This window comes from Salvelinus sp. IW2-2015, linkage group LG27, assembly GCF_002910315.2.
Source record: "Salvelinus sp. IW2-2015 linkage group LG27, ASM291031v2, whole genome shotgun sequence".
In the NCBI taxonomy this organism is placed as follows: domain Eukaryota; kingdom Metazoa; phylum Chordata; class Actinopteri; order Salmoniformes; family Salmonidae; genus Salvelinus; species Salvelinus sp. IW2-2015.
In genome coordinates this window covers 5583663-5600012 of record NC_036867.1, presented here as the reverse complement: position 1 = coordinate 5600012, position 16350 = coordinate 5583663, and the positions used below count along the sequence as shown (strand labels likewise).

At 46.1% G+C, this 16350-nt stretch overlaps 1 protein-coding gene across 3 annotated transcripts in view; it reads right to left on the bottom strand.

Annotated features, from left to right (window-relative positions):
* scn5lab (sodium channel, voltage gated, type V-like, alpha b) overlaps window positions 1-16350 on the bottom strand; it is a 195832-nt gene that overhangs the window by 76325 nt on the left and 103157 nt on the right. For all 3 annotated transcript variants that reach the window (XM_070435664.1, XM_070435662.1, XM_070435663.1), the window contains 2 exons: window positions 8005-8178; window positions 5939-6295 (listed from right to left, as the gene is read on the bottom strand). In XM_070435664.1, the coding sequence (XP_070291765.1) occupies window positions 5939-6295; window positions 8005-8178 (531 nt within the window). The remainder of the gene's footprint in view (window positions 1-5938; window positions 6296-8004; window positions 8179-16350) is intronic.

Genomic DNA, 16350 nt, shown 5'->3' with positions numbered 1-16350 from the left:
CCCTCGGAATGCCACACATACACAATCCATGTCTAAACTGTTTCAAGGCTTAAAAATCCTTCTTTAACCTGTCTCCTCCCCTTAATCTACACTGATTGAAGTGGATTTAACAAGTGATATCAATAACGGACCATATCTTTCACCTGGATGCACCTGGTCAGTCTATGTCATGGAAGAGTCCTTAATGTTTTGTCTACTCAGTGGATTATATCAAGATGAGGTCTTGTTGACGACAAGGATTATCTTTACATTCCATGTACGGAATCCATATAGAATGAAACGGTTGCGTAATGATGAATGTCTTATTTCTGTGATGCTAAGAGAAAACCAACCTGCCCCTGTCAATGATGCCATGACCCAGCCAGGCTGAAAGATTGAGAGCAATCTGACCCAGACCCATGCAGGTCTTGTCCATGGTCTGACACACACACACACACCACACACACACACACACACACACACACACACACACCACACACACACACACCACACACACACACACACACACACACCACACACACACACCACAACACACACACACACACACACACACACACACACACACACACACACACACACTCTCTCTGTTGACTGACGGCCTATCTCATGTCAGACACGGAAGGGACAAGAGGTACAAGGCTGGCAGGGTAACACGGCCACTGAGATGAAAAGGGATGATTAAAGGAGATAACTATCCACCACACAGTATACCTGAACTTACTGTCCCTGGCCCACCTACAGTAGAGATCAGGGGAGTAGGGTTACGCTGGTAAGCTTCCTGGACAGAGTAGAGACTCTCTAGACTCTCCAGGCAGCCTGCTTCTGAAGGCTGTTGCCGGGAATGAGAGTGGCAGGCGGTGGCGTAATGACCTGTGTTTGTGCTGCACTTACAAACACTGCATTCAAAGGATTCACAGAACAGATTAGAGAATGCTATCGCCATGGATGGCTAGGATTCATAGCCCCCCTTCTCTCCTTCACTCTCTCTCTTTCGTTCTCTTTCTCTCTCTCCCCTGTGTGTGGAGGGACAAGCTCAGACAGGGGAGCTATTGGATGGCTCTTATTGGTCCACTCGAGTACACAGAGTACCATGCAGGAGAGGGGAGTGTTAGGTTCATAACACTTGAGACAACAGGGAGCAGAGCGAAAAGCTCTCTCGAGGCCAGATCTGGATACCTAGAAGAGTGCTCATTTTCTAATTAACCTTAGGATGACTCATGTCTTCTGACGTTGTTAATAACATACTAAGAAATCATAATATTGTTTATAATCACTAAATGTGTTTATCCCAATGGGGAAATAAGTTCAATGTTTTAAGTTCTTAGAACCAGATGTCATCACGAGTGACGTCAACTTTGATGTCAAGACAAAAATGGCCACTATACTGTAGGATCTTAATTTGAGCCAGTGTGCTACAGTAGGAAAATAATCCTGCAGCAACAGGAAATTTGAATTCTTATATGGATTATAATTATGGAAATTTTTGTAGGGGTTGATACATTTTTCATAAGGGAAAATCAAGTTTGAATTTTTTTTACTTGAAATACACTACAAGTTCTCCTGCAACAAGGCGATCAAATTAAGATCCTACATCTGAATACCTGCCCCTTTATGCTTTCATAGAATATTAATTAATTGTGCTAGTTTCACATAACAACACTGTGATATGAAAACATTTCTTCAGTTTAAATTAAAACACTGACAGAGATGGTACCCCATGTTTACAAACACAAACAACTCTAAGGCAAGCTCATAGGAATATTATACAATAGGTGGGTCTTATCCTGGATGTTGATTGGTTAAAAATGCGTTCCAGCCTGTGTCTATTCCAAAGTTACCTATGTTAGGCTATGACGTTGAAATGCCTATTTCCGGTTCCATCTCACTTCACAATCCACTGTCTCATCAGCCCAACCAGGCAATTTATAAACTTGACCTCCACAGTTAAAAGCATCTAGACGTTATCTCACATTTCTTTTAGACTAGCATTTGGTTTTCAACAGGCGAGATTTGTATAAACCTTGCTGTCTGTCTCTTCGACCTTTGCAACTAGACAGACATATTTTCTTAGACAGTCAAAATCATGAATCATCATCATTTTTATGGCTATATACAAATACACGTCAATAGAAAAACAGGTCAAATGAAATGAAATGCAGGTAGTTTGCAATCTTTCCAGCTACAGTTTTAAGTGATTGTGTTAGCTGTGTACCTCTGCTGATGTCAGGACTCCTACCGAAGGTGGCTCCCCTTCCTGTTCGGGTGGTGCTCAGCTGTCGTCGTCACCGGCCTACTAGCTGCCACTGATCCCTTTTTCCCCTTTCTGTTTATTGGTTTCACCTGTTTTGTGTGTAGGCTGATTAGTAGGGCTATATTAGCCAGTAGGCCCGCCTGCTCTTTGTGCCGGATTGTTTTGTGTTGCTCTGAGCACGTTCTATGTTGACGTGTTTCGTGCGTGGGTTTTCCTCCGGACTGTTTGAGTCCCCCTGTTTGGGGCATTTGTTTGGTGTGCGCCCTGTGTTTCGTGGGGTGGCTTATGTTCGCTTGTGTGCAATAAATAGCACTACCCTGTACTCTCTGCTTCCTGCGCCTGACTTCGCACCCACTACGCCCAGAGCGTTACAGCTGAACAGTGTCCAGACAAGAGCGCACATTTTCTATGCCAGTTGAAATTGTGCATCATTAGCTCATTGTTATGGATGTATCCAAATAAACATAACTAGAAAACAGCTTAAACAAATGAAAATGCAGCTACTTTGCTGTTATTTTGGCTACACTGTTTGACCTGACTGTAAGCCGTAGTTGGCTAAATAGCAAGCAAGGGATAAGAATATTGCCAGGCAGCATGGCAACAAAACATTTAGAACAAACGACTGGGTTGAGTCCATAGATTTAGAACAAAAAGCCATCACGACTGGGTCGCGTCTCTGGCAACCTAACTGATAGCATGAATGATCCAGACAGCTTGGTAGCAACCCTAGATTTGCGTTGGGACTATATCTCTTGGATAGATAAATTAGTATGAATAAATTCATCAAAATAACTTTTTTAAGGAAAATATGTTAATCATTATTTAAATATGTTGGTAACCCGTTGTATAAAAGTGATAATGACCTCAAAGCTGGTGTTTGGAGGATATATTGGCACGGTTTGCTGGCCAGAGATGCTAACAACACCCGTGTCAAAATATTCTCCAGACACAGGCTTTGAGGGCATTATCAGTTAATTAAGTATCAAATGTATCTCCTCTATTTATCCCATGATGCTATGCAATCATAATAATGCTTAGTCATGCATCTGGATCCGTTAACACGCCGTCCCACATCAGACATTTTGTCAGCCTTGTAAATATCCCGACGAGACATCGGCAGCCATGTTATTTTACACAACACGACGTCTCGCAGCCCAGGCAGAGCTCAGTCTCAACGACTTCCTTTGACTGCTCAGCCAAAATAAATAAGACAGGGGACGCAGAGGGGAGCAAAAGAGAAGGAGAGAGGAGGTGGAGTGGGAAGAGGGGAGGAGATGAAGGAGGGAGAAGAGAGGAGAGAGGAAGGAGGGAGGAGGACGGAGAGAAGAGAGAAGAGGTGAGTGGAAGGAGGGGAGAGGGATGGAGGAGGGAGAAGAGAGGAGGAGACGGGAAGGAGAGGGAGAGGATGGAGGAGGAGAAGGAGTGGAAGAGGCGGAGGAGGATGAGGAGGGAGAGTAAAAGGAGGAGAAGAAGAAGGAGGAGGAGAGGAAGGAGGGGAGGAGAGAGTAGAGGAGAAGGAGGGAGGAGGGATGAGGAGGGAGAAGAGTGAGGGTAGGACGGGAGTAGAACAAAAAAACGAAGAGATAGAAGGAGGTGAGTGGGAATGGGAGGGGGAGGGGAAGGAGGAGGGAGAAGAAAAGAGGAAGAGAGGTGGAGTGGGAAGCGAGGGGAGGAGGGATGGAGGACGGAGAAGAGAGAGGAAAGGAAGGAGGAGGAGGGATGGAGGAGAGTGGAGGCCAGGAGAGAAGGAAGGAGAGGGAAGGAGGGGGAGGGATGGAGGAGGGAGAAGAGAGGAGGACCGAGGAAGAGGGGAGGAGGGATTGAGGAGGGAAGAGAGGAGGATGGGAGGATGGGAGTGGGAAGGAAGGGGGAGGAGGATGGAGGAGGGAGAGAGAGAGATGTGGAGTTTGGAAGAGGGGCGAGGAGGGATGGAGGAGGGAGAAGAGAGGAGGAGGTGGAGTGGGAAGGAGGGGGGAGGGATGGAGGAGGGAGAAGAGAGGGAGGCCTCTAACACAAGTGTGTAAGCAAATGACAGGCACTGACTTGACTGACTTGATTCAGGGACTGGGGCGACCCCGCAGAGAAAGATAATATTAGCGGGGGCAGGCTGGGTAATTGCGACTTCATCGCTTGCCTGCCCCGCGGATTAGAACAGTACTGCAGCATGTAGTGGAGCACTGAGGGCAGAGAGGATACTGTGGGTAGAAAGTGTTACTGGCAAGGCTGTGTACCACTCCATATAGTAGAGTTTGTCTACCCATTTAGTCTCTAATTTGTTTACTCAGTGGGTTGTGGTAGGACACCGGCAGTGGCAAGAATGTAAGTTCACCTCCCGCACAGGAATCATGAGACATTTTGTATTTCAACAATCCTACTGTAACACACACAGTAGGAGGCTTATGCAGTAACGCCAGTGTAAACTACAACACCTGTCTACGTGTCAGTTAGTGTGGAAAACCCCTCACCCATGACAGCCTTAAGGACATGGCATTACGTCTGCCAGGACAAAGTGTGTGCTTGTGTGTGAGAGAGAGCAAAAATACAGTCAAGGAAGTCTTGGAAGTGTGCAGATATCCCCATAACCTAGCTAAACTACTGAAGCGTCACGACATGCAACCATGCAACACAGCTCAAAAACACTGCATAGGCTTCTTTGACAAATGGTATCTAGACCAGCTGGGGCCCAGGACCCTGTTTCCTTCATTATTACTGTCAGTTTCAACAGCCGACCATCTGACATGACCCACAGTTCAGCATTACCAGTCTTGACCAATCAATAAACAGCTTCATTATAGAATGATATGGGATGTTAGGGGTGTCTTTTAATTACTATACATGCCCAGGGGGACCTGTTACATCTATAAAGTCTATAGGGAGCAGGACCGTAAAACCTGATTCAATTCTAATGGTCACAAAACAGTACTGTGTGACATTTCAACAATTCTTCCCTGTGTGTTCTTTTTGTCAAGGCTAACATGGCTAGCCACTAACAGGCAGGCATCTTCGTGAAGCTGAATCGTGCCCCATAGGGGATGCGTCTGAGCTTTATGGGGAAGGGGGATTGTTTTAACGTACTCCCTTCCCCTGACCACCTGCAGCTCTGGACCAAGTGGTGGGCGGTGGGGCGTTCAGCAAGAGCCACTGTCAGGGTCATGTTGTCATTCTGCTACCAAAACAATTCATGGAGATTAGCTCGCCCCCCCATCTCTTCCCACCCACACAAACCCCCATACACCCCTGCCCACCCTTCCAAAAGCTCCAACCATGGCAGATATAGAAGCCATTGGCAGGAAGGGGATAAAGTGGAAGGGCAGAGAGCTAGAGGAGGCACTCACCCCCACCCCTTCTCCCAGCCAACCCCCAGCACCACAGTGGGCTCGTGACAGAGACATGAATGAACCACGCTTGTGTCCTGCTCAAAACTGAGCTAAATTGACATAAGGGGGGCAACATTTTAAAGGGTCAAATAGCAGAGGGAAATGTTCAGCTTAATAAATGTAATCCCGATTTTCACAATTTTAGGACAGGTTGACACACGTTGATTTAAAATTTGAGTAGCCTCTAAGCACTAAAATCACACAAAATATAGAGGCCGCACGCACTTTTGTGGTGCATTCAAAAGTCAACCAAAACATGGACCTTACTGCCCACACTACTCAAGAGACTGAGAGTGAAAGAATGACTTACCACCAGGTTCCCGATCACCATGACCTGCATGAAGACTAGGAGGCAGAGAGGCTGCCCTGCCACCTCCATACAGTCCCACATGGTCTCGATCCACTCGCCACACAGCACCCGGAACACGATGAGGAACGAGTGGAAGAAGTCCTTCATGTGCCAGCGTGGCAGTGTACAGTCCTTGGAGATCTTACACACGCAGTCCTGGTAATTCTTGCCGAACAGCTGCATGCCCACCACAGCAAAGATGAAGACTATGATGGCTAGGACCAGGGTCAGGTTTCCCAGAGCGCCCACCGAATTGCCGATGATCTTGATGAGCGTGTTGAGGGTGGGCCATGACTTGGCCAGCTTGAACACCCTTAGCTGTGGGAGGGGGGAGAGGGGAGATGGGATAGTGAGATCCGCTGTTTGTTCGTTATCTGAGACATGGTCAATATGTGTGTGTTTTAAAAATGTATGTTATCTAGAAGTTGAATCAAAAGATTTAGAAATGCATGATAAATGTATTCTTCCATGTTGTTATTTATTTGACTTTATCCTATACTCATCTTTAACTTTAAACATTTAAAAGTGAATAAATAAAGAAGTGGCTACTGGCTACAATTGAAATAATTGTGTCAATGGAATTATGTACTAAGAAGGGGTTAACTAAATCAGGCTGGTTTAGGGTCTATTCTCATTGACGAGAATTAAGGAGAATTTCAAGAGATTCTCGAGAGGTGTCGATTTTCGAGAGACTGTAACTGTAATGTAAACTTGCGTATTTCTCACGTCTCGAACGATACCTCCTTCTAAGCCTGGCAGTATGTTGAGCCCAACATTCATACAGCAAAAATACTAACAGCAGAGCAGCGTTTTTGAAACAGCTTAAATCTCTATATTTTCATTATATTTTAGACTTGTTTTATTGAGTTGTCACCTGAAATTGCAGTTACAGCCTGTTACACTCTGAAATGATTTCCGTAGCTTTAAGAAAGGGAAGTTCAACAATGGTGAGCCACCTTCCAGGCAAGAAGAATGCAGCAAGAAGCTGATCAACTCACCAGGGAAATTATCAACGTTTTCAGTCTAAATTTTGTGTTTACCTCATATAATAACTTCTATGATATTGATAAAATGCCTGGTTTGTTCTAACATAACCTTTAATATGCTGAAACTGTATTTTTATATTCATATGAAAGGTGTAAATGTCAGTGCGGGCTGCTGAGGGGAGGACGGCTCATAATAATGGCCAGAATGGAGCAAATGGAAACCATGTGTTTGATGTATTTGATATCATTCCATTAACTCCACTCCAGCCTTTACCACGAGCCCATCCTCCCCAATTAAGGTGCCACCAACCTCCTGTGGTAAACGTTCATGTTTGATATGCTAACGTTACTAGCTAGCATAGATAGCTGTGTTATTGTGTGTACAAACAAGAAAATAAACCCTTTAACTGTCAGCACATGATTGTGAATTGTTGCATTATTGTTGCGTGATTGAGAGTCCCACAGGGCGGCGCACAATTGGCCCAGCGTCGTCCGGGTTTGGCCGGGGTAGGCCAACAAATAAGAATTTGTTCTTAACTGACTTGCCTAGTTAAATAAAGGTTAAATGTATAACATGATTTAAGAGTGCAGTACGATGTGGTTGCATTATTTAAGAGTGTAGCTAACATGTTTTAGAGGAAAAGTTGCTCGCATTGTTGAATAGTTTGCAAGCTTACTGGCTAGTGGCAACTGTGATACTGGTATTTACTGTAAATGTTGAGGTGCAGAGCAATAGTGTCATGTAAATTGAAAAGTTTATGCACATATAATGTAAATTGAAATCTCATCGAGCTGCCTCTCCTTAAATGTTCATCAATGAGAATATCCTCTTAGTAACTGTTGAGAAGGACTTGCCAATTTCACAGTTAGGGGGATTTACAGTATTCGTACATTAGCATCGGGAGAGCGAGCTAACCAGTCACACTGTCAAACATTGCAGCCAGCAACACTTATATCCAGACAACCATCATCTACTAACACACAGACAGCACACAGAGAGACAGATAGGCCGGAGGGGCGACATGCTTAATGCTTAAATACCAGTCTGAAGGATCGGAGAACGGACAGTCCCTCCACATCGGACAGGCCCAGCTCCATGAGGCTGAGGCACACGATGATGCTGTCAAATATGTTCCAACCTTGCTGGAAATAGTAGTAGGGGTCCAGAGCGATAATCTTTAACACCATCTCAGCGGTGAAGATCCCGGAGAATACCTAGGAAACGCAGACACACACAGACACACAGAGAGAGGGAGTGCTCAGCCTGGGGGTAGGACACTTCAGAGCAGGTTAGAGTCAGAATCAGGCCCGGCTACCCTTGCTCATGAAGCATTGCAATAGAACACTGCTGTGTTTCGCATTGCCTCCCAATCTACTGATGTTATCCACGTGGGACCTTCTGGAATTATCTGGAAGGCAGGGCTGTACAATGTTTCCACTTACAAGTAACTTGAAGGACCAATTCCTACCCTACTAACATAGTAGCTCTACGTGGACTGGGAATTAATCAAATGTGCATTGCTGACAAGCAAACTGTCCTAGTAATTTACGCTTGAGCGTTTACCGTGAATGTGATTTCAGCGAACTCAGGGAAATTGCCAGTGCACTACGTTGTCAACAATGCACTTTTGATTCAATCCCTGTCTCTGTGTTTTCTTCATTGGAGTGTCTGGAACTACGACATCAAACTCCAAAGTTAATGTAATGCTTTTGAATCGGTTTTCAGATGCTGTTATGGGAGCATCCTCCTCTGTATCTATTTCTACATTCGCTGGACTTCTGTGGAGATGGTCTCTTGCTCTGTGTTTGTGTGGTCAAAGCTGAAGCAGCTGACAGGTCTGCAGTTTAGATGTGTGTGTGTGTGTGTGTGTACGTGCAAGTGTGCGTGCGTGCATGCGTGCTTCTGTAATCTGGTGTTTTCATCTTGCAGCTCCAGAAGTGCCTCTCTGCTAGTTGTTCCTGGGAGACGCGCTCCTCGATGTGACACGGAGTACGTGACACACAGGCGGGAGGCGAGAGGGAGGGGGAGAAGGCGAAAGCGTCAGAGGGCGCGTCTGGGTAGCCTTTGCGGTGACACCAGGTCACCGGTTGTTTTGGCCCCATGCGACCGGGGACTCTTGAAAGGATCTGATCTAGAGTCTGTTTAGACTCGTAGGCAATGCGCACACACACACGCGCACACACACGCACACACATGCACAGTGAGTAGCTGAGTGAGTGGGACAGCATGATTACCGCAGGGATATTGACTGGCACTTTCAGCTGCCTGGAGTGGCCCAATGTCAGTGTGTGTGTGTGTGTGTGTGTGTGTGTGTGTGTGTGTGTGTGTGTGTGTGTGTGTGTGTTGTGATGTGTGTGTGTGTGTGTGTGTGTGTGTGGTGTGTGTGTGTGTGTGTGTGTGTGTGTGTGTGTGTGTGTGTGTGTGTGTGTGTGTGTGTGTGTGTGTGTGTGTGTGTGTGTGGTGTTGTGTGCGTGTGTGTGCGTGTGTGTGCGTGTGTGTGTGTGTGTGTGTGTGTGTGTGTTGTGTGTGTGTGTGTGTGTGTGTGCGTGATGGACCTGTCTGCTGCTTTGGCGTGTGTGTCTCCATTCTCATTTACATGGGGCTCATTAGGCTCGGCACACAGCTCGTTATCAATGACGAGGTACTTCACAATCATACTGTTATTACGCTGTCAGGACCCGAGGACGAGACGGGCCGCTCATTATGATTGGGCAGAGCATCTATCGCAGAGATCATGTGACAACATTGAGTCAGAAAGTCCAACATGACATGGCATAGCCCCAGAGAAGGACAAGACATGGACATGTACTGCATGAATTGATTTGGTTTGTGTACTGCACTGTACTGTACTGGTTTGCAGGGAGATTTGGAGCAGCAGACAATTATTTCATGTCTTTAGGATGATGTTGATGTTGCCCAGAGTGATGCAAAAGTTAATGTGAGTTAATAATTCCGGTTTACTTAATTGAGTGGTCTATCGCACAGCATTGGGAGAATGACATTCCACTACTGTAAATACACACCACAAATGTGTTGAAAAATGCATCTATTGTGCTGCAATGTAATTCAAACACATGTTCATAATGTCTGTACTTCAGCAAACACAACATTTTCAGTCTGTAAGTTTATGTCATGTATTTTATTGGAAATATATTTTCCATTCAGCATTGGAATGCAAATTCAACTTATTATCACAAGTACTTTATTGGAATGCAAATGCGATGTATTAATCTGGGTGAAATTTTCCGTAGGGTCAGTATGGCCAGCGTCAGTTTTTATGAATGTGTTACATTTCAAATGAAATTAGCATCTCTGTAATTCTAACTCGGATAATGAGCAGCACACTGTACTAACACTTACAGTATGTAGGCAAACCTTAAAAAGAGGAAGGCTGCATCAGCACTGGGTCAGTCAGTGTGGTACACACTATCACAGCAAGACTATGTCACAAATGGCACCCTGTTCCCTCTATAGTGCACTACTGTCCAGGGCCGATAGTGCACTATTCGGGAGTAGGGTGCCATTTGGGAAACACACCCAAAGGCATGCTGGGTAATTATTTTTGTCAGGCCAAAGCAGAAGTAATGAGTAAGCGTTTAGGATCCCTAGGCAAACATGGTAATTGAGGAATCCATATGAGTTGGTCTGAGCATGTCACGGCATCGTGGCAACACGATTCATATCTCCAGTGATAATCATAAGAAAGTGTGCAGGGTGTGTGTGTAGTCTATCCTCTTCTGCCGAAGAGCTGTCACAGCTAAGGAGACTGAGGTACGACTGAATAGGTTAAGTGAAACACTGAAATGGCACCCTATTCCCTAGAGCAGAAGTGCTCTATTTTCGACCAGGCTCTGGTAAACAAAAGTACGCTACACTCTATAGGGAATAGATGCTATTTCAGATGCACCTGTTCTGTTTTCTGTAGAAAACCCAATAAAACAATATTGTTACTGGGTAGGCCTATACCGTATTGAAAACCCCACAGCTTCGAAACAAATTAGCTTGGTTTACAGACTAAATGGGATTAAAAGTTAAAAGTATTCCAACAGATGAACCTAGCTAAAAGACCAAAATTACACAAATATGTGTCGCCAACAGTGTAAATACAAGTTAGTAGAGAGTCTGAAAATGCTTATCTGCTGAATACTCACGTATTACTCACCTAACCGGTGCCTCAGACGACCTGTCTGTCACTCTCCCACCCCAAACCTGTCTGTCACTCTCCCACCCCAAACCTGTCTGTCACTCTCCCACCCCAAACCTGTCTGGCACTCTCCCACCCCAAACCTGTCTGTCACTCTCCTACCCCAAACCTGTCTGGCACCGCCCACCCCCAAACAACTGGTCTGTTCCACTCTCCTACCCCCAAAACCGGTCGCACCTCTCCCACCCCAAACCTGCTGTTACCCCCCAACCCCTTCACTCTCCCCCCAACCGCCTCCCACCCCAAACCTGGTCTTCCACTCTCCTACCCCAAACACTGTCTGTCCACATCTCCCCACCTTCAAACCCTGTCTCTCACTCTCCTTACCCCAAACCTTCTGGCACCCTCCCCGCTCCAATACCCTGTCTGTCACTCTCCTACCCCAAACCCTGGTCTGTCACTCTCCCACCCCAAAACCTGTTCTGCACTTCTCCCACCTCAAACCTGTCTGCTCATCCATACCACCGTCCTAACCCCCCACCCTTACCTGTCCTCACCAACACTGGTCGTACCCTCCCACCCAAACCGTCTGAGGACTCCCTCACCCCCCAAACCTTCATGCACCTCACCACCCCAAAACCTGTCTGTCCTCTCTCCCTAACAACCGCGCATCCCACCGTTACTCTCCCACCCAACCTGTCTGTCCACTCTCCTACACCAAACCCGGTCTCTCACTTCCCACCACCAACCTGTCTGTCACTCTCCCACCTCAAACCTGTCTGTCACTCTCCCAACCCAAACCTTCTGCACTCTCCACCCTCAAAACCTGTCTGTCACTCTCCCCACCCCAAACCTGTCTCACTCTCCCTCCCCAAACCTGTCTGGCACTCTCCCACCCCAACAAACCATCTGTCACTCTCCTACACCAAACCTGTCTGTACTCTCCCACCCCAAACCTGTCTGTCACTCTCCTACACCCAAAACCTGTCTGTCACTCTCCCACCCCAAACCTGTCTGTCCACTCTCCTACCTCACTCTCCCACTCTCACAAACCGTCTCTCAATCTCCCACACGCAAAAACCTGTCTCTCACTTTCCCACATCCATACCTTCTCTCAACTCCCTTCCCCACACCAAACTCAGTACTGTCATATCTCTCCCAACACCCAAACCTGTCTGCGCTCTCCCAACCCAAACCTGTCCTTCACTCTCCACACCACTCAAACCTGTCTATCACTCTCCCACCCTAACACCTGACTGTTCACCCCCACACCAAACCTGCTGTCCACCTACTCCACAACAATCCAAAAACCCTGTCGTCCACTCCTCCACCCCAAAAACCTGTCTGTCACTCTCCCACCCTAAACCTGCCTGTCACTCTCCCTCCCCAAACCTGCCTGTCACTCTCCCTCTCTAAACATGTCTGTCAATCTCCCACCCAAAACCTGTCTGTCACTCTCCTTCCTCAAACCTGTCTGTCACTCTCCCTCCTCAAACCTGTCTGTCACTCTCCCTCCCCAAACCTGCCTGTCACTCTCCCTCTCTAAACATGTCTGTTACTCTCCCACCCCAAACCTGTCTGTCACTCTCCCAGCCTAAACAACGTACTCCTGTCTTCTCTCACACAGACACATACAGAAATGCAGTGCGTGCAGGTTTCTGAAAATGAAAACATGCCAGCAACCGACACACTCATGTGACTATCTAACAGGCCTGACACGTAGGTGTTCGTCCGTACGTCTGTCCAGCAATGTCTTTGTGGCTGAAGGGTAGCCGAGGGGCGCGAGATGTCGGCCATTGCTGTGTAAACTAGGGCCTGTGCTGTGCTGACTGTGGTCATGGTGGCTCAGCATATACTGTATGAAGATATACACACACACACACACACACACACACACACACATGCATATCCAGACACACACACACAACCACGCACAGAGCAGAGTCAGGCTCATGCAAGTGGAAGGGCGGTGGGTGCAGGCTCAACAGGGAGGAGGGCAGAGAGGAGATGCCATGTGACAAGCTCTCTCTGGAGAAGCATGACACTGCACACAGAGGGGCATCAACAAGGTTTCATTCCCACAGTTAACATACTCCACGGAACGACACACGCCCAACTGGCCTCAGGTGAACAGCCCCACACATGTACACACACGCTCATGCACACACAGGCTCACGCACACACACTAAGACACACGCACACACACAAACACACGAATAAGCATGTTCAGAGAGAGAGACAATATATACTACATGACCAAAAGTATGTGGACACCTACTCGTCGAACATCTCAGTCCAAAATCATAGGCATTAATATGGAGTTGGTCCACACTTTGCTGCTATAACAGCCTCCACTCTTCTGGGAAGGCTTTCCACTAGATCAGTGTCTCCCAAACTCGGTCCTGGGGACCCCATTGGGTGCATGTTTTGTTTTTTGACCTAGCTCTACACAACTGTTTCAAATATTTGAATAAGCTGCATAGTGCTAAGGCAAAAACCAAAACGTGCACCCCTTGGAGTCCCCAGGACCGAGTTTGGGAATTCTGCACTAGATGTTGGAACATTGCTGCGGGGAATTGCTTCCATTCAGCCACAAGAGCATTAGTGAGGTCAGGCACTGATGTTTGGCGATTAGGCCTGGCTCACATTCGGCATTCCAATTCACCCCAAAGGTGTTCGATGGGGTTGATGTCAGGGCTCAAAAAACAAGGACAGTAAAGTTCTTCCACAGCAATCTCGACAAACCATTTCTGTATGGACCTCACTTTGTGCACAAGGGTATTGTCATGCTGAAACAGGAAAGGGCCTTGCCCAAACTGTTGCCACAAAGTTGGAAGCACAGAATCATCTAGAATGTTATTGTATGCTGTAGCGTTTCCCTTCACTGAAACTAAGGGGCCGAGCCCAAACCATGAAAAACAGCCCCAAACCATTATTTATCCTCCACCAAACTTTACAGTTGGCACTATGCATTGAGGCAGGTACCGGTAGTGATACAGCCTGGAGTCGAACCAGGGTCTGTAGTGACACCTCTAGCACTGAGATGCCGTGCCTTAGACTGCTGCGCCACTCGGGAGCCCCCTTGGTAGTGAGTGTTGCAACCGAGGACAGACAATCTTTACGAGCTACTCACTTCAGCACTTGGCGGCCCCATTCTGTGAGCTTGTGTGACCTACCACTTGGCCGCTGAGGCGTTATTGCTCCTAGACGTTTCCACTTCACAATAACAGCACTTACAGTTGACCAGGGCAGCTCTAGCAAGGCAGAAATGTAACAAACTGACTCACTGGAAAGGTGGCATCCTATGACGGTCACTGAGCTCTTCAGTAAGGCGAATCTACAGCCTATGTTTGTCTATGGAGATTGCATGGCAGTGTGCTCGATGTTATACAAATGTCAGTAATGGATGTGGCTGAAATAGCCAAATTTATAGCCAAATTTCCTGAATAGCCAAACTTGAAAGGGTGTCCACATACTTTGTGTATACAGTGTATCTCCATTATAAGAGGGATGAGGGATATGTCCTCCATCCAAACAAACATGTGTGAGGCTGCATCCAGTGAACTGACAGTTAGTCTGCTGTGTCAGACTGATCGCTGGAAATAGACAGCGATTTCAAACGTTTGAAAAGGTTCCGAGAACGTCGATATATACCTTCTTCGATGCAAAAAAAATGTGAAAAAATGATTGCCCAGCACTGGAAACAAACTTGCGCTATGCTACCGCTACCGCTACCGCAGTTCACAATGCTCTAGCAAGCCGCGAGAATACTTCATGATACCTAATGGTAATGGGTTAACCCTGTAACTACACAGAATTAGCGTTCATCAATAATACGTCGCATTTCAAAGGGAAACTATGAGATCTTATTGCTCTATCTATCTGTGATGGAACATTTTATGTTTGTGCTTTTCTAATAACACATTTCTGTGTTCGTGCAAGTGACTGATTGAAGGAATCTTCACTATCAGTATCTGCAATTTGGCAGTACGCCCAGAACCTTGAAAGGATATCTCAGTTTCAAGGTCTCAGCTTGGAGAGAAGAAGCCTCGTGCGGTATTGGTATTTTATATGTTATGAACCAGTATTGGTCGGTCACATGCATGAACCAAACGTGAATGATGAATTAATTCAGAATGATGAATAAGCTAAATCATGCCTATGTAACGTGTCTGTAAGCAGCATACAAGAGATCTAACAAGACTGCCCCGATGGAACTCCTGACAGACGTTTACTATTGTGCATCAAGTTTGTTGGAACCTCTCCAGTTAACTGTTAATAAACAATGATTCATTCAAAATTGACTTCGAGTGTCCCAGTGTGTAGAATTTCCATGACATATCCAACACAGCCACACTCCACGACATTTCAGACTCAAGTGACTAAGGTGATAATGACAGGTCTTGCTAAAAGCTGGGCAGGACAAGATAGGGATGAGAAAGCATATGCTGTATCTGCTGTGGTCACACACACACACACACACCAGCCGGAGTGTTCACTGTAGCACACTGTGACCAGCCAAGTGGAGGAAAAGCTCTATTGATTTTGGTCCCGTTGGCCTGAAATGACTTCCTTGTTGGACCACTCCTGGTACAACACAACAAATGACATAACCCTAACACCACCTGTGTCTGAAATGGCAGCATATCCCCTATACCAGGGGTACTCAACTACTATTTGAGAAGGTCCGGTGACAAATATTTCTTGGTGTCAAAAGTCTGGATGGATATCATCCTTTATCGGCGCTGTGGTACAGCGTAGTAACAAACATAGTCATCTACGACGTAGGAAATATGCTGTGATACAAAATGTACATTAAATACATTAAATGAGACTAAGAATTTGAATGAATTACAACTTTTTTCTTTTGAATGTTAACATGTGCAACATTGCATCAACATTGCTGAAGAACAAAAGTGGTTGCATAATTGTCTCTGCAAAAAGTGCACTGTGAACCATTGTACATGGGCCATAAATAAAAAATAACAAAATGTAAATAAAATAAAGTGCATGTTTTCGGGAGAACAAAGGAGAGTTGAACAAAAATAATAATCTGCATGCACAGAAGGTCACTGTGGGTCATGCAATATTCATGTATAAGTCACTCTGGACCATGCAATATTCATGTATAAGTCACTCTGGGCCATGCAATATTCATGTATAAGTCACTCTGGGCCATGCAATATTCATGTATAAGTCACTCTGGGCCATGCAAATTAAATTTATAGTCTTCTGGGCATGC